At 45.2% G+C, this 18,742-nt stretch overlaps 1 protein-coding gene across 4 annotated transcripts in view; it reads right to left on the bottom strand.

Moving 5' to 3' along the window:
- The window catches only part of GATA6 (GATA binding protein 6), a 30,268-nt gene extending 13,713 nt beyond the window's left edge, over nt 1–16,555 (bottom strand). For 2 of the 4 annotated variants that reach the window (XM_090285742.1, XM_090285739.1), the window contains exons 1-6: nt 16,293–16,555; nt 13,775–14,937; nt 9,220–9,386; nt 5,414–5,539; nt 4,463–4,550; nt 4,264–4,367 (exon numbers count right to left, since the gene is read on the bottom strand). In XM_090285742.1, the coding sequence (XP_090141868.1) occupies nt 4,264–4,367; nt 4,463–4,550; nt 5,414–5,539; nt 9,220–9,386; nt 13,775–14,900 (1,611 nt within the window). In that variant the 5' untranslated portion in view covers nt 14,901–14,937; nt 16,293–16,555. Of the gene's footprint in view, nt 1–4,263; nt 4,368–4,462; nt 4,551–5,413; nt 5,540–9,219; nt 9,387–13,774; nt 14,938–15,419; nt 15,453–15,652; nt 16,076–16,292 lie in introns of those variants that run through there. The other 2 variants (XM_090285740.1, XM_090285741.1) reach the window with 2 other exon arrangements.
- Nucleotides 16,556–18,742: the final 2,187 nt, after the last annotated feature.

Raw genomic sequence — 18,742 nt, forward strand, 5'->3', positions numbered from 1 at the left:
TATGCATATTACATATCATATATGCACATTATATATATACACATACATATTTTGCCTGCCTACCTGTAGTTCTATAAATAATTATTAAAAATTAAAAGCTCAAGTTTGTATTAAAACTACAGATATAACATTGAACATTAAATAATTTTGAAGTACATGGAAATGAACTATACAGGGTTGGGCAAAAGTAGGTTTGTGTAATACAAATAAACAATACAATAATTAATAAATACAATAGTAAATAAAAAATAAACTGTTCCACATACAACTGTAACCTACTTTTGACACCCCTATATATATATACATATATATGTGTATATATAGTACCCTCTAATTTCATAAATTTTTAATTATAAGTCATAGGAAAAATAGCAATATTTATAAACTATTAACTCTTATTTGGGAATTGCTGAAATAGAACATGTTAGTATAGCTCCCTTCTAGACAACAGTAACAAAAAAATTCTAAAAACATAATTCAGTCAATAAATGGAAATCAACAAAAGAATGAAAAATTCTTACACTCCACAGAGAATATAAATGCCAAAGAAAATCTGCAGTCTATTTAGGTCAACCTAATACACATTTTTCAGTAAAACTATATGTATTAGAAAATTTTAGACACAATGAAAGACTACTTAGGGGAAATTTTATCTTTAAGTTCAAAAGTCACAAAAAATTAATCAACTATCAAAAATTAAGTTTAATACATTTCTTAACAAACATAAAAGATTCCAAAGCAACAAGACAGGGACTATTTTAATCCTGGCAGAAGTTCTTCCTGATCTCACACAGAAAACAAACTACCCTTTCTCTGCCTTCACCACACACACACACATCACAGCCTACAACATTGATCTGATGACCACCAGAAGGAATGTCCTTTTTCCGAGGCAGAGGTCTAGTTAAAATACAAAATAGCAACAAGTATTGTACATAAGGCTAAGACATGGAAATAAGTCAAAGAAATGAGGCTTCAGAGGAGCACAAAAATTATTTTTGTGACACTTGTCCTAAAGAATGCTGAATGCTGTGTGCTAGGAATCCTGCCCATGCCTTCACCCTGCTGGGGAAGGAGCCCTGGAGCCTCCTCTCAGCAGCACAGGACTCAGCCAGAATACTCAGCCCCTGCCAGGCTAGCTCAGGAGCCAGGCCACACTGGAGACCTAGGAGCCACCACCCGGCACATGTCCACATGCAGGGCAGGAACAACAGGACTGAAAAGAAGCCTGCTGGGAATGCCTACTGGTGATCTAGAGCTGATTTCTCAGCCAGAATGAAAATGAGGTTTGGCTAAGACCTCTGCAGTGGTCTGACATCTTTGCTGTAATAATCATTAAGGAAAGGCAGAGCAGTCACTTGCCCTTTACATCTCTCCATGGAAGAACATGTGGCCCTAGTTCCTATCTTCCACTGGATACCTAAGATTGCATTTTGTTTTGTAGCTCCATTGTCCCTACTAAGCTAGGATAACTCTAATTTCCACAAAAGGGGCCACTGGAGAGCTATGGGATGTACCCATCATCCTAGGAGGCTTAAACACTGAGCCAACAAAGGTGCCATGTACTACGTACAGATACAACCTTGTTACGTGGATATAACATTTTCCTCACCTATAGCCCTTCACCAAAATCTTGTAAGTGGTCAGTACAAACAGCAACCACCCTCCAACATCATAAACCACGACCAAGATGGGAGAATGACGCATCTTTGTCAACACCACCCCCTGGTTCACAGATACCTCTCCAGGATGCTCTTTGCAGCTCCTCAGCTGCCACGCTGGCCACGCACACCCAGAGAAGGCTTTGAAGGGACCAACGGGCACACACTGGCACTCCTTGGTAGTGACCTGGGGAGACGCCTGGTATCTACAATTATTCTTGGACGGGCAGTTTCCAAAGACAACCAGCAGATTTGGCTTCTGCCAAGCAGGTACAGCAGGTGGGAGCTGATGGGCACATCTGTGATGGGCAAACCATCCAGAGAAATATCCACAACCCTGGTGCCAGCTGAGTGCCTGTGAAGCAGGCTAGAAGTGGGTCTCTGGGTGCAGGGAAGAGGGTGGGCAATCCAGCCCCCACACCTCCACACACAGGGAGAGCTGTCAGGAAGTGTTTCTGAGGCCACCTGCAGCTCTCACAGCTTGTTCCTCAAGTCCTCAGAGGCTGCCCAGGCCACAGGAAGGATGGGAGCGTACAGCACAGGCCTTGTGTAGAACTGTTCTCAAACCCCCCAATCCCTAAAATCCTGTTGCTTTGCCCCCTGGCCTCTAGGCCGGAACTGAGCATGCTGGGTCTCAGGTGAGAGATGCTGGGACACCAAAAGTTCCTCTTCCAGACAGGCCAGGGCCAGACCCCTCCCTGTCTTTTTATTGTTCCTCCTCTGGAAGGGCAACTGATTGGACTTGCAAATAGCCAATTTTGAAATCTTACATCACAAAACCACAAGAGCAAAACTGGACTCTACCCACTAGGGTTGCAAGTCCCCAAACTGGGCCCATTGTTGGGCAAATATCTAGTTCTCTGACATTTGTCACTCATATCTCACTTCTGCCATGCTTAAGCTGTACTGTATTACCAACAAAAGTGACTTGAAGCTGACAGTTATCCTCACTTGTGCTAAAGAAGACAGTCACTGAAGCCGAAAACCTGGCTGCTCCCTCAATGCTTTGGAATACCAGAACTTTGGCCTCATTTAACTGGACTTAGAGCATAATAAAAATTATTTTAAAATAATTCTGACCTTTTCATTTTCCCACAAGGACTTGTTCTATTTACCACTTTAGATCCTTAAAATTACATGTAAACTTCCTGTAAAAACATTATACATCAGAGTCCACCTTTATAAAGGCTAGAAACATTCTTTAACCTGTCTCCAACAAACAAAAATTAAATTTTTTTTTTCCCTTGTGAAGCTCTGATCAAAATTCTTGTTTTGTTAAAGAAAAAGCCCAAAAGAATTTGGATCAGAGGACAAAGGAAATAAATATAATTTTAAGCACAGTTTAAAATTGTTTTAAATTTTTAATTCTCACTTGTTTAGGTCTGTGAAAATACAACAAAAGAAACCAAGCTAGCTCTGTGGTTCCCAAACCCTGACTGGAAGACACCTCGAGAACAGGGTTTCAGTTTCACCTGGGGCACTTGTTCATAAACACAAATTTCCAAGCCACACCCCCAGAGTCTGACTTAGAAAATCCAGGGTGGGGCCCAGGAATGTGTAGTATTTCAAAGTACCCCAAATAGGACAAAACTAAATGTAGAAAACAATTACTAAGTAAATAGGGATTTTAATGCTGGTGTTTGATCCTAAACTAGTCTCAGTATCTGAGGACATGCTGCCCAGGTCACACCCTGGATTTCAATGAGACCTAGGGTGAAACCTGGCCATTTTTAAACAGCATCCAGGTATTTTAAGGAGATACTAGGGAGGCAGAATGCTCTTCACTTGAGAAAAACTGAGTTCCAATCATAATTTTACAGAGACTACCTGTGTGTGATCTTCACAAAGACCCTCACTCACAAATCAAATTGCTCACTGGTTTGTAGCAAGGCTGGAAGAAGCCTGCATATAATTAAGGTGCATTTAAAGAAGGCAAGGCCTCCTAGCAAGAGGACACTTGGGTGAAGAAAGATCAGTGACACAGCAGCACCTGACACATTATGATGAGCTGTGTTCTGAGTAAGTGATAAGGAGGAGGAAAAAGGAAGGAAGGAGATGGGAAGGAGAAGGGAAAGGGAGGGAAGGGAAGGGAAAAGGAGAAAAGAGAAGGAAAGAGAAGGGAAGGGAAGGGAAAGGAAAATCTAAAGCGGGAGTTGATATGATAAGCAAAAACAATTCAAATGTCATGGACTCTGGGGTATATGAAACCACTGAGCTGATAGTTTTTTTGATCTACATTAGATTTAGATACACACACACACACACACACACACACACACACACACACACATATATAGCAACTCAGATAAAAACCTGGAAATAAAACCATTTAAAGCACTTTAAACCAAAACTTCTAGATTTTACTTGGGTTAATTTAATCATAAAAATATGATATAGATCTTAATTAAGAGGTTTGTAAAGTACTTATGTTAGTATTTTGTTGACATTTAAATGTAACTTCCTCTAAAAACTATTCTTAGGTATCAGCTAACTAAACTGAACTGTTGGTTTAGATTATTGTTCTTCCAGATAAGATAAAATCTGAGATAATAAACTAGAGAGCTACCCACTAGTTTAGAGTCTATACTGTTTCAGCACTTACCCCCGAGGCTGTTGGTTGTGTTGTAGGGGAAGTATTTTTGCTGCAATCATCTGAATTAGAAGAGGTGGAAGATGGAGTCATAGGAATGGAATTATTGCTATTGCCTGCAAGAGTCAAAATTAACCTCATAAATATACATATACTCTACTATTAAGGTTGGCAAATACTTTACAATCAAATAGCACTTTATTATATTTACCAGAGCAAGCCTTTGACTTATTTATGTTCTTAGGTTTTCGTTTCCTGGTTTGAATTCCCTCTTTTTTCATAGCAAGCGGTCGAGGCACCTAAAAAAATATTTCACATAGGCCACATGGTTAATAAATATTAGCTAAAGACCCAACATCAGTACTGAAAGCTCTCATTTCTGCACAAAGACTACACTTACCCCGTCAAATGCAGATTCCTTCAGGGAAAATAAGGTGATTTACCAAGGAGTTATTACTCCTTCAGTTAATGCTTATTGTTTTAAACAACTTCAAGTATAGAATAAAACCACTGAATGCCTACTTTTATTTCAAAGAGCTCATGTGCTCTCTTCTTCCTATTATACATATGTACAAAGTTATTTTCCTTTTTAAGATAAAAGTACTTATAATATTTTGTGCTATCCTTAAAATGAAATATAGAATCTTTCTAACTATAATTATCAAATACAGGGTGCAGCAAAAGTAGGTTTACAGTTTTGACTACATGAAACAGATTTATTTTGTATCATTATTTATTAATTATTGTATTATTTTCCGTACAAACAACTGTAAATCTACTTTTTCCCCACTTTGTCCTTGTATATTTGCTTGCATTCAAAAATTCTAATTGGTTCCATGCTTTTGTCTGTTTGTGCAGGTTTTTTTAAAAGGTTACTACCATTTTATCAATTCTAAAATACACATTTTTCACATTTTAATATTTCTAATATTGAGATGTCTTACAATGGACATGTCTGACAGTTTAATTGGCAGCATTTTTTTGTTTCTTACTGCTATGTAAGTTAATAATTTAATATAATAACATCCTAGATTCAATAACATGCATATAAAAATCAAAATTTTTACTTTTATCTTCTCCTTTTGCTGATTTTTTTAATTGAAATCATTTACAAACTGTACTAATAAATATATATGCAGTATGAGCAGACTATGTGGCGCACCCCATGGAGCTTCATGTAGAGTCCACAAGCATTGCACACAGGTTCACCCTCGGCGTTTCTGCGCCACAAAGTGGTGGTTGTGGTGTGACAGTTGGCACAGGACAATCCAAGCCGCCGGGAGGAAGGCTAGAAAACAGCACAAGAAAGTAAGTGTAAGTGATTTTTATGTGCATGCTGCATACATGAATGTATCATGTCCCTGTCTTCAACAAGTTATTATAAATAAGAGGTTCCTTGAGAAAAAAAAAAATTGAAGGATAATAAGATTGACCTTCCTGACCCAAGAAATTTAAATTTTACAGTGTGCTTGATCTCAAACACACATTTGATCTGCACCAGTTAACATAGATTATAGAATAACTGTGAACCAGTCACAATGTTGGCCAGTAACTGCACGTACTGTTGTCAGAGGTCTGAGATATAAAGCTATTGAAATGCAATCACAACTACCCGCCAATGTTAAATGACTCTGGGTAGTCTCTGCTTCACCCAGAAACTGAAGATAATGAGGTCTATTTCTCAGATATGTGCAGAGGATCAAACCAGAAACTTTTGAAGAACTTATATATTAATAGAAACGGATTTTGGAAAATGTACAAAATGTTTGTAAAGAGATATATCTGTAATATATTCCATAATTACCATGATCAAATGCTACCTGAAAATTTGTATTATTCATTTTTCCAAAGGATAAGCAAGTTTTATGACATTGTTTTAATTCTGGCATTGTCTTATATATAATGATACTAATATATTTAATTTACCCTGCCAGTATAATACTGAACTTTTGTTCACACAAAGTGTTAAATGGTACTATCAGAAAGTCAACCCTGTTACTGTCATTATGATTTCCATGTTCCCTTTATGCTCATAACATCTTTAAAGAGAATTTAGTTCCCCTAAATTACGAGTGAATGATAAAGAATGAGAATTTAACCTAGTATAAGTTCCTCCCTGGAATAGAAAAAATCTAAATTTGTTTGAAGTTACCAGGCAGGCAACTAAAAAAATGGTGCTGTGATTCCTCTTTACAAAACAACAGGGAAAATCCAGGAACCAAAGTTGAAAATTACAGAATTTGGGAAGTGAGCTACACTAATTAATTTATGAAGTTGTAAAGAAATAAAGAATGCACAACAATTGGAACTACTGTAACAACATAATCAATAAAATGTACTTTAAAAAAAGAATGCACAGCAAAAATAAAAATCGAGCATGTACTGAAATTTCACAAATTAAAGGACAGAGATTTCCAAATCTTTTGGTGGCAAATTTAAAGGATTGAATTTCTCATTTACAATTCACAATCTGTTGTATTACTTTAGTATTACTCTTTACAGACAAATTATAAAAACAAAGAGACACTGGTAAGCCTCTTGGCACTACAACATTTTCTTAGCCGGTGCTAAGAAAAAAAAAACAATTTTACTTTTGGTTGTAATGAATATGCTTGAATGACAGGAGAACTATTTGGGAATTGCTTTGCTAAAATGATGAAAACATATAAAACCTTGCTCATCAGGGTTTCTTTCTTTTTCTTTCTTCCTTCCTTGCTGGTTAAAAGAAAATAATTTCCCAGGAGAACGCTCCTTTCTTTTTATAAATGTGAAATCAGAAAACAAGCTACAGGAAGGTTCATTTCATAAATAGATCATTTATGACAGTTTCCAGTGGAATTTGGAGCCAATGTGAAGCAAACTTGTTATCAGAATTTGCCTTTATAACAAAGAACTTTATGACTGTCAACTGCAGATCATAAGTGAAGCCAGTCGTCATAAACATGTGAAATGAAGGTGGCTGGGTTATAAAAGTTCCTTATAACAAGTGATCTCAGTTATGTTCATCACTGACAAGGAATTCAAGTTAACCATAAATCTCTTATTCTGCAATGTATTACAAGTTTAAATTCACAGTGATTGGTTCTGTACTGCTGGCTAAACAAAGTTGGGTTCAACATTCTACTTCTGATAACTAAGGTAGGTCCATCAAAACCATAAATAAGAAGCCCACAAAGAGAACTAATTGATAGACACACCCTTCAATTGGTATCATTTATAACCTATTTACAAAGCATATTGGCTGACCTTGGTTACTGCCAAGACAGCTGCCACACAGAAGGGAAACTAATTGATTCATAGATGTTAAAAATGATTTTCTGGCATTATTTTTACTTGTAAAAGTACAAAACAAATGGCACTATCTAAATATGGATGTTACTATATTAAATTTATAATGCACCTAGAACCGAAATGGCTATTATTCTACCAGTTTTTTGCTCAATCTCAAGAAAATGTTACTTTTCCAAGCTCAGATAGTTCAATGCACCTTTCCAAAATAATAATAATCAGTTTCATCGTTAAAACATAGGCTAATACAAGAAAACAAAGAACTTCTTTGGAACATTTTCCAGCCACTTTTTAAAATATCATGCTTGCAAGAAAAATGAAAACCATAGGCAGTCAGGCAGCCACTGAAGTTAAGGATGGCCTTTGAAGAAAATGTTTAAGCTGTGGGAGGCAGTAACAAGTTTAAGGCACATACACTCATTAAATTAACCTTGGCCATTTTATTTTAAATGCATTAAAAACAAAACCACCATAAAACTAATTGCTTCTCCTTAAGGTGTCAGACTTACATTGTGATGCAATTTCACTCTAATCTGTTTAACACAAACAACATGTGTAGCATTTGTTCCTGCTAATTAGAGTATAACAATTAAATAAATTACTTGGATACTTAAGATGTCTGGCATCTAACTGTAAAATATTTTACTTTAAAAGGTATTAGAGTATGTGTGCTTGGCTAAACAAATGTTAGTCTTACAGTGGGGCTTTTGAAAGCTTTATTTTCTCTAAATACCCTCTCCTTAAAAAAATGAGAAGATATTAAGAGATTAATCCCTGAAAAAAAGAATCAAAATTCCCACTTTAAAACATAGTAAAACATATTCATATCGGCAAAAATTCTCAACTTGAGAAGAATACATAGACTGCATTTTTTTCTCAAGTTCCGTGTAGTTCTCCGAACAGCCAGATTTCAAAATAACAAAGGTTAGAGTAAATAAATTTTCAACATACTCAAGGGCAATCCAAAAGACGGGTGGAATTTGCCGCTAAAACTTGTCTCTCTCCAGAAGAGGCAGAAGGGACCAAGAGGTATTATAAAAGGAACAGAATCAAACACCCCATCCATGAGGCTGTAGGAAGAAAGGGAGTGTGGGTTTGTTTTCATGTTCTATTGGGGGGTGGGGAGGGGTGCTGTAAATGGGCATTGCTTTTCAAGAATAAAATCCAGACCAGAGCCGAAGGCATAGTGAAAAACAACATCTCTTTCCTTAACCTGACCTGGGTCCCTATAATCTGTCTTTCTCTCTGGGGGTTACCATCGTTATAAATTTCTTGTGTCTCCTTCCAGAATTATTTCGGTATATTTACAAGTACATAAAGAGATGTAATTATTGATTTTTGTACTAAAAAAAAAAAAAAAAAAAAAAAAAACCGTAGTACCCTTCACCTCTCTTTTTTTCTCTTTCATATGAAATATCATCCCCTAAGTTAAATGTGGGGAAAAGGCAACATGTTTTTCTTCCCCAGGCGTTGATTTCGGGATAACATCCCGTCAGGCGCCAGCAAATGGGGAATAAAGGGTACTACGTGATCCCTGAGCTCAGGTCAGGCCCGGGCGGCTCCTGGCGTCGCTCGCACCTGTCCCCGCGGGGGTGCCTGGGGCGCCGGCAGCACCAGGCTGGGCTGCTCTGCGCCGTGCAGGGCCGCGCCGCAGGGAAGGAGGGCGGCGCTGGCACTTACCACTCTCTTCTGCGGCTTGATGAGGGGCCGGCTGAGGCCGTTCATCTTGCTGTAGAGGCCGCAGGCGTTGCACAAGTAGTGGCCAGTGCCGTCCCGCCGCCAGAGTGGCGTCTGGATGGAGCCGCAGTTCACACACTCCCGACTCTCGGGCAGGTCCTCCAGCAGGTCTGCGGTGAGAGCGGAGACAAAAGGCCAGGTGACGCCGCGCCCCTCCCCAAGGCTCCCGCCAAGACCCCTAGCATCCCAAGGTCCCAGCGCTTCCCTGCCAGCGCCCTTCCCCACAGATCTTTCGGGAGCCCACTGATGATATCCCTATGGAACGCTGACCATTCTCTGCACCCCTGGGCGCGCCCAGTAAAAACCTAAAGAAGTAGAAGACGGTGCGGGAAGCCGAACCCGAGTCATTTGCCTTCTACTACCAAGGACCTCAGAGTTGAGATGAACTGTGGGGAGATCGATTTGGGTCCCCTGACCCCTCCTTTCCGGCTGTTCACAAGCTATTCAAAACTGAAATCCATCATAATTACAGTATGCCACTTGCCAAGCCCAGCAAACCATACTGGGTTAACACTGATCACTGACCCCTGCTCTGGCCCACAAATATCCCAGGACACAGGGAGGCTGCCTTAGTTCTTTTATCTTCTTTTTCTTTTAAAAAGTATTTACTGTATCTGCCACCCTTCCTACCCCCATCAAAAAAGACATGTGAATTTATAAATACTGTTCTTGAGCATTTATACCAATTGATTAGAAAATGCCTCAGATCTCCTCAGAGGGAAAAATGCACTAATATTAATAAGCAGAGATAGACGTTACATTTTATTTTCATGCCACAAGGACCAAACACTAAAATATTCTAATTTTAAAGTGGGTCTAATTGTTTCTATCTGCAAATTTTCTACAAACGGTTTATGTTTTATTGATCTGAAAGATTACTAAGACCACCCCAGTGCTCAATAAAATTGTTTCCTTTTTCCTACATGAAAATTGCAACTTATGCAATCTTTCTAAATTACGTTTGTGTCATTTCTACTTGGTTAGTTTTTGGAGTTCACACCTATTCTAAACCTGTTATTTAAAACAATCTTAAGAGTAAGTGTTTATTACTTACCCTAAATTGGTTAAATATAAATGAATAATTATTATCTAATATGAGACAGGTACTTATTAATTAAATAAGTATTTTTTAAATAGACTTAAAATTAAATATTTCCTGTTTAGAGTTAGTAACATTATAAAGGGTTTAAACGTTTCAATTGGTTTTCTTTAAGGAGAATTTGAATCAATTGTTAAAGTAAATAAACATTACACTTTAGAATTTTATTTGAAGACTATGTGTGCTATTGGGTCTTTCTATTCCTTCTCATTCCCACAGTTAACTGCTTGTTACTACCATTAACTGCTGTAAAGATATTTAAATGTGTCTTTGGCATGAATACTCTTTAATTCCATTTACTATTTACCCTACAAAACAAGTCTCCTTCCTCAAGAAATAAGTTTAAAAGAAACTAGCATCCCACATAACTTGAGTTCAAAGTTGTCATGGGGACACTGCAACTTACAACATCACAAAGATTTATTCTTCTCCACCCTAAAAGCCACTATTGACTACGGTAATCAGTAAAATGCTCAGGACTTCAAGGACACTAAAGTTAAACAAGGTATTTGTCTTTGTTGTTGACTTTAAAATGTTACCTATCAGAGCCTCTCTCAATAGAGGAGTGGGGCATTCCCTGGAGAACCCAGACCTGTGCCTGGCCTTCTTCCCCCAAGATGAGAACAATAAGGAGAAGACAGTGCAAACTCTCCAGGTAAGTCTCTTTAGACATCTGAAAACCCCAAAGACAAAAGTTGAAGTTCACTGTGGATAAATAAAATTTAGCAAGTTTGCCTATTTTTAGTTAAATAAAATCTATAGCTCCCATTCCCTCCCTACCTTTCCCCACCCCTTACTCAGCAGCGACAATTCTATAACTGATTAAAATAAGAAAAATGTTTTTAAATTAAAATTATAAAATCTGATGGCACTGGAAGTTCCTTCCCCAGTTTCCCCCTGCTCAGTATCATCTCTCTCCTAACATGGCTGCCTTGCGTGCCCCTGGGGAATGACAGACTCAGGGGAGAAGGGCTCTCCCCAGGACCCAAAGAATGGAACTCAGTTAGCAGGAGCTTAAGAGAGGGCTAGGCTCATGAACTGAAGGTCTGTGAGGACCCTGAGAGCACCCCAGGATTCCCCACGCACCCAGTACCAAAACCAGGGAGAGATGTATGGAGCAGGTTCCTAGAAACCTCCACACTGGGCAGGTTGAGAAAGCTCAACACTCAGGTTTCAGTCCTGCTGCTTGCCCGTATCAATGAAAGAGTGCCTCCAGAAATGGTTTGTTTGGGGGGGGGGGGTCAAAGTGGAGAATCAGGGGACTCCAGCTAGGAAGCTGGGAGGAGAGGGGCTGTGGGATCAAGGTCTCTAGCAAGAGAACACCTGTGCGGAAAAGCAAAGTTAGGGTTACTTGCCTCTCCCAGCCTTAGACTGGCTTATTCTCACTCAGTAGCTTCCTGCCTTCTTACCAGACTCCATGCAAAACCTGGGTGTTCCCAAACCCCTTCCCATTTTTGGTTGTTTGGTTTTTAAAATATACTGAGTCTACAGAAGATTTTTCTAATTTTGCAGAGTCCTATCCAGAAAGTGAAAACATTGGTGAAAGGATAAGCTAAGTTTAAAATGAGTTTAACATAAATTGCCTGCAATCACACCCTACTGTCTGTAAAAGAATTTTCCACACAGAACCAATTATTTCAAACACCCAGAGACTCCAGTTACATCTTTTGGACTACTCTTTCTCGGTCCCATGAAATGCTGGAAGACTAGGGGAAAGGAACATGGAGATCACGCTAAGGTGTGTCAGGGAACAGGCAGGGAGCTACAGAACCTTGCTCCAATTGCAGTTGTCCCTGGACCCAACTCACAAAGCCTTTCAGATTCCCTGCTAGACTCCTAACAGACAAAAGCCTCACACCCTAACACCCAACCCCTTCCCATCCTTTGAAGATCGAACATCTCTCTTCTCTCTGCTCCTGGGTGCCAAACATGGGTCCCTATGCAGCAGGAAGGGTGACCTTGCTCTGCTCTCTCAAGTCTCTACTCAAAAGAGCAAACCTGCAGCCGCCCTCCACGCCCCGGCAACACACACACACACACACACACACACACACACACACACACACACACACACACACACACAGTGAAGATGGTCTCCAGAGCCAGCTTCGCAAGGGAAAGAGGAAATTTTGAAACCAAAATCTTAGAGCGGGTGGAGGAGAAGAGGAAGAGCTCATTGCCCTCTCCCACTGTTACTAATGCTTTTCAGATCAGATCCTTCACTTTCAGACACTCAAGTTTCCAGCATGTCTTTTGAACACAAGGTTGGCAATGCCTCGCTTTATCCTAACTAATTAGGGCCCCTAAAGGACTACTTGTCCCTAAATGGAAGGCTGAGGCTCTCAGACCTGGGGTGTGAAAGCACCAGGTAAAATAATTTAGGCTGACACTCCTCTGTCATTGCCACCTCTGTGACTCCCACAGATCCCCTCAAACAAACAAACAGCCAAAAAATAAAAAGCTTTGTCTTAGGAGTTTGCCAGGTTATGAAATTGATTAAATATCAAGTAAGAGACACCTATGAAAGCACCAGAATGCTGCGACTAAGAAGCCGAAGTGCTGCTGTCAGGCCAGACAACACAATTCACACCCTTCCCTGCTTCAGTGAACAACACACTTCAAAATAGGCTGTTTCCAGGTATTCTGAAAATTGTGTGTTCCCAGTTCACTCGCAAATTGCCCCAGACTCTGGGGTTGGAAACTGAAATTTTCGTGGACTCAACTCTAGACGAATAGATGTGGGAGCCCCAGACTCCCCCACCAACTGATGTCAAGCCAAAGGGCCTTCCCACCAGCTTTCCAATCCAGGTGTCCTCCGACTTCTTTCCCTCTCTCTGAGGAGGAGGTGGGGGAAGCCAACTAGGTCCTCAGGTCCTTTTCCTCTGTGAAGCCCTTTCAAATACTCTCCTCGAGGAAAATACACACAACTCCTCCCCTTTGGAGAGGTGAATTGAGCGAGACTGCGTGTGTACTTGAGAACAGGGTAATCAAGTGTTTAACAGTCTCCTAAACTTACCCCAGAAGGAGTCTCACTCTTCCACTCACACAAAACTAGAGTCTTCCACGGGCCTCAGGCCCTGTCGGTTCCCTCCCGAGCTCATTCCTTCCTACTGCCCACTCCATTCACTACTCAAGTCCTTCGAGCTTCTCCGAGGCGCTGAGGCGCGTTCAGTCTCTTCGTGGAAGGAACTGAGTCCGCAAAATAGAAGTACCACATCAACACTGCCACATTCTGGGGTGCCCAGACACAAGTCGGTAAATGCTGCCTGGGGCCAGGCCAACTTCTGGGCACCCCAACAGGAAAGCCCAGGTAATAGGACCCAAGTCAAGTAGCTGCTCCACACCCGCTTTTGCCCTAACGCCTCGGGTCCCACCCCCACGCGGCGGCGCGCCCCTTACCTGCGCTGGGGCCCCGTGGCACCGGGAGCGGGGCTCCGGCGCGGCTCTGCAGGCTGTGCAGCACTGGGGTCTCGAAGGGTCCGGTGGGCCAGGCGGGTGTCAGCGGCGCACCCACGTAGGGCGAGTAGGGACTCGGGTGGTGGTGGTGATGGTGATGGTACGTCCCGTTTAGCTGCCGTGCGGCCGACAGCGAGCTGTACTGGTGCTCTCGGCCGCCCATGGTCGCCAGGCTGCCGCCGCCGCCGCTTACACCGCCCGCTCCCCCGCCCCCAGCTGCGGCGTAGCCCCCAGGGTCCCGAGCCCCGCCGTTGGCCACGGGCGGGCTGGAAGAGTAGGGGAAGCGCGCTGAGACATGTGCCGCGGCGGAGCCGGCGCTGCCGGGCCCAGCAGCCCCTCCGCCAGCCGCGCCGCCTCCGCTGCCATACGGGGGGCTGTCGGCCGAGGCTTGGGGCCAGCCCGGGTGGGCGCCCGCACCGCCCGCGTGGTTGGCAGGCCCGCTGCCCGCCCCCTGCAGGTAAGGCAGGCCGGGCAGCATGGAGCCCACGCGGGTGGTGGGCACGTAGACTGGGGAGCTGGCTGCCGCCGCCGCCGCCGCGGCCGCAGCCGCCGAATGCACGAAGCCGCCGGGCGCGCCGTCGTAAGCGCCCGGCCCCTGGCTGGAGAGGGCGGCGAGGGTCTGGTACATCTCCTCAGGCTGCTCGGGTGCAAAGGGACTCAGCTTGGCGCCGCGGCTGGACCACAGCAGTTTGCTGGCGGTCGCGGCCTGATCAAGATCAGTGAAAAGCAGTAGGTCCTCCCAGCTCGACAAGGCGCTCCCGGGGCCAGCGACCCCGGGCGCCGAAGGTCCGTGGGGAGCCCCGAAGGGATGCGAGGCGTAGGGGCTGAGCAGCAGCGAGCGGGCCGGGGGTCCCGCCGCCGCCTCCGTGTCGAGCTGTGGCGTCCTGCAGTTGCTGGCGCCGCCGGGCCCGCGCTCTGCACCCCGGGAGCAGCAGGAGGAGGAAGAGGAGGAGATGGGGGAAGGAGGCGTGGAGGGCTCTCGCGCTGGAAAGGGTCTGGAGTCGCTGGCGTCCGCACCCGCGGCCCCGAAGCGCTTCGACAGGCACCAGCCGCCTTCAGTCAAGGCCATCCACAATCCGGCGCCGCTGCAAGCTGACTTCTAGCTCCTAAGGCGAGGAAACAGGGACGGAAGGAGAAATAAAAAGGAGTTACCAAAAGTGCAAGCTAAACGACAGCTCACTTCCACTCCCTTTCCTAACTAATGAGGTTCCTCAAAGATCCCGTTTCTGCCCTGGGAGTGAGAGTTGAAGAATGAGAGAGAACTGTGGCAAGCGCAGCCGCCACCGGATCCTCCAAAGGCAGGGATTAACCGCCCTCCCTCACCCGCACCTCTCTGGTACCCTCGCCCTTCCCTACACCCCCTCCGAAGCATCCTTCATTCACGCGCGCGCCTGATCCCAGGGGTGACTGTGAGGTTGGCCAAGGTGTTCCTTCCTCCTCAAACTCGCTCCCTCCAGACCATTCACACACGAAATAACTTTTTAAGTATCGTTGCGTGTCGGCACTGCCTTATCTCGCCTCCCTGCGGGTACCCCTCTCCCAGTATTAAGGTTGCCCGCGTGGAAATCATTAGCGTAAGAAAGGCAACCTGTCCCGAAAACGAAACTGGCGCGTTCTCTCACACTGGCTTTCCCAGAGCTTCCCGGACTGCGCTGACTAGACGGAACGCAAGCCCCGGAGAAAAAAAATGCAACTCAGCCCTGGGAAGGTGGGGCTTGGGGCGGAGACGGGAGTCTCGGACCTTCCGGGCAGAGGCAGTGAGGGGTGCCCACAAAGCCGAGACCCACGCCCTACCCGCGTTCCCGCGGCGGCGCCGCACACCTTAGACTTGGTTCGCGTTGTAGGAACCAGCGCGTGCGCTCTCGCCTGCCGGGCCACCCCAGCCCACCCCGCGGCCATCCTCAGCAGTGGAAAGGCCAGATCGTTCCGGAATCGGACGTAAGGGATGGAATGGAGTGCAGAGAAAAGGAGGGGAGACATGAGATCGCCCCGGAGCCGAGGCCACCCCAAAGGACAGAGCAGGAAGAATGACAGGGAGATTCGGAGGGGGTAAAGGAGAGAGGGAAATGCAGCAGGGCAGGCCTCCTCTGGGCCGCCTCTCCAAATAGCTTGGACTCATTGGAGATAACCACACTAAAACGAATGATCACACACAGACCCGGGCTACATAGCAAGAAAAGAAGTCTCTTTGCCAGCCTGGCTGTGGCTCCCGCCCCTTAGCGCCGAGATAACTCGGAGATAAGGCTGCGCGCAGATAAGCGCTTCGGGGAGACGAAAAGACACCAGAAGTTGGTACGCGGTGTCCCAGGAATCTGGGAGCCGCTGCAGCTTGCCAGGAGTAGAGAAGGGAGACCCCTTCGGAGCCGACCGCGGCCGGTAGAGCAGTAGCCAGGGGCCCGCGACGGATAGGGGTAGAGGGAAGGAAAGAGTGGAGCACGAGCGAGAGAGGAAGCAGCCGAACCTCGGGTGGGCGATGCGCATGGAGAACGGCCGCGGTGGAGGGTGCTCCGGAGCGCGGAGAGGCCGAGGGCGCCGGCAGGCGAGCGCGAGTCCGAGGTCTGCGCCCAGCTGCTGGTGAATAAAAAGGAGAGAGGAGGCGCCTCTTACTGCTCTGCCGGAAAACTGCAGCCTGCGCTCCTGATTGGACTCACCGAGCCCTAAACAAACAGCGCTCGCCGAAGGGTGCCAGGCTGTGGGTCGGAACTGCGCTCTGCAAGCAGCTGGGTGCTGGAGGTGAAGAGGAGGAGGAAGAGGAGGAGAGGGAGGGAGCAAGGGGAGGAGAAAAAAGTGGGTGGGGAGGGGACCGCGGGCTGCAGGGGGAGGGGAGTGCGCCGCCCCGGCAGACAATGAGCGCTACGCAGCCTGAGAGTGGAGCTGAGCGGCGTGCGCAGTCCTATGAGTGGGGGCGAGTGCATCTAGGGGACGCGAAGCGCAGGGACGCCGGGGGAGGGGTGGAGGTGGCGGAACTCCAGACCTGCCAGGCGACCCACACCCAATCTTCGGTGGAGCACTTACCACCGCCACTAGTTACACACGCACTCACAGGGGGTGGGGGCGGTTGGCACGGGAGGAATTGGCTGTGCACAGCCCGGTGCTGCCACCACTGTGGGAGGGACGCGCCAGCTGCTGGGTCAACGCTCCCCCAGGATTGGGGGCGGAGGGATGCTTTGCTACGCTGGTCTTCCCACTGTTCCCTCCACATTAAATGAGCTTTTTGCTCTACATTTACTTGTGTGTGATTGACCTTAAACTTTCCCCGACCTCTGCACAAAACCCTGGAGCTCAGAGTGTCGTGGTGGCCTTCGAGGTTGAGGCTTCTGTGATGTGGGAAAGGAACTCGAGTGCTCAGCTCCCTATCTGTGCCTGTCTTTATAGAAACATACTAAATTTCTGGGAAGTTTCGGGAAGTTCACGTCGGTACTCTTCCGCTCACCTTGGGGACTTTTAATTAGAGGTCGTGGTGTACTTACGTTAGTTAGTAGGTGGTGTATTAGGTTAGTCCGTGGGGTGCACAGGACGGAAAAGGGCTTCCACGCCAGTAGCGCCCGCAGATGCTCTCCGGGTTTGAGTGTCGTTCGCTCTGAGCTTTCCCTGGAGAACTTCTGTAAGTCTCAGATAAGTTGTTGGAAACAGGGGGATCATCTTCGCTGAACCCAGCACACCTACTGCTTTCCATCCACCCCCACATGCACACCCCTTCTTCGCTCCTTCCAAATGGTTATCACAACTGTGTACAAACTGATACGGTCCTTAGCCGGCAAAGGGACTGGAAATAAACGTCGCGGGGTTATCAGCGCCGATCTGTCATCAGCGAGTCGCGCGGCCACGGGTTTGTCCGCGGCAGGAGCCCTGATATTAGGTCTCGCTCCCTTTCGCTCACAAAAAGGATTTCTTCCGACAGACGTGACCCCAGAGGCTTAAGAGAATTCTAACAAGAGCAGGAGGAATTATTGTGTGGGAATGGATTTTTACACTTTTTTTTTTTTCAGGTAAATCGAAGTAAATGATTTTCTAAAGGTCAGTCTCCCTGAAAGCGTTTGGGCTCTGTTTTTGGTTGTTTGTTTTTGTGTTTTTCAGTTGGGGAAGGGAGAGGAATCTAAGCATAGTTAAACCAGAGTAGGTAGGGGCATCGTAAAATATGGTTTTGAAAGACTGTGAGACCTAGCCGCTAAATGCATGCTTTCTCTCAATATGTTAACTGGGAGCTGTGAACCTGTGTGTCCCGGGGGCGGGGGGGGGGGGGGGGTAGCGCCCAGGGCCTGGCAGCGCGGTGGAGGCAGGCGCAGAATCGAAGAAGTTCGCGACCATTCTTTCTTTCTTTTTTCATTCTTTGTTGTAAATTGCTGCTAAACACTTCTGAATATTAAATTGCTGCTGAGAAGGTCCATAAACCGTTCTCATTTAATTCAGTCGCTTTTATTACATTCCTCTCAGCCTCCCCAATCACTGTGGCGGTTCCCAGTTTCAGTTGTGGCCACCTTTCTGAAAGACCGAAGGTAGAAAACTCTGGAACCGAGACCGGAGACAGGAGCAGGATCCAGAGGCTTTAAAATGTTAACCTGAGTTTGATCGAATGAGACTACCAGAAAAAAACCCGGCTTCTGCCGAGCACTTAACTCGGGCCAGGGCTTCCAATGTCCTTCTTATGGTTTTTACATGAGTTCTAACCAAATTGTTAAATAGACTGAGTTTTGCAGAAGCTCCTTTGTAAGCAGTTACAGAAGTGTTGTGGACATTTGATTTCATTTGAGTCCAACTGGTTTTAAATGTTTCTCTTAAAAGAAAAGTGGTTTTGTTGTTGTTTTTTTAATTCAAATTTTGGTGAGCTGATTTCTAATGAAGATGGGTTTACGGATCTTTTGGCCAATTAGAGTCCAGGCTGTGAGGGGCCTCCAAGCCTGAGTCCCCAAG

The sequence above is a fragment of the Furipterus horrens genome, unplaced genomic scaffold, assembly GCF_987537825.1.
Source record: "Furipterus horrens unplaced genomic scaffold, mFurHor1.1.pri manual_scaffold_8, whole genome shotgun sequence".
In the NCBI taxonomy this organism is placed as follows: Eukaryota; Metazoa; Chordata; class Mammalia; order Chiroptera; family Furipteridae; genus Furipterus; species Furipterus horrens.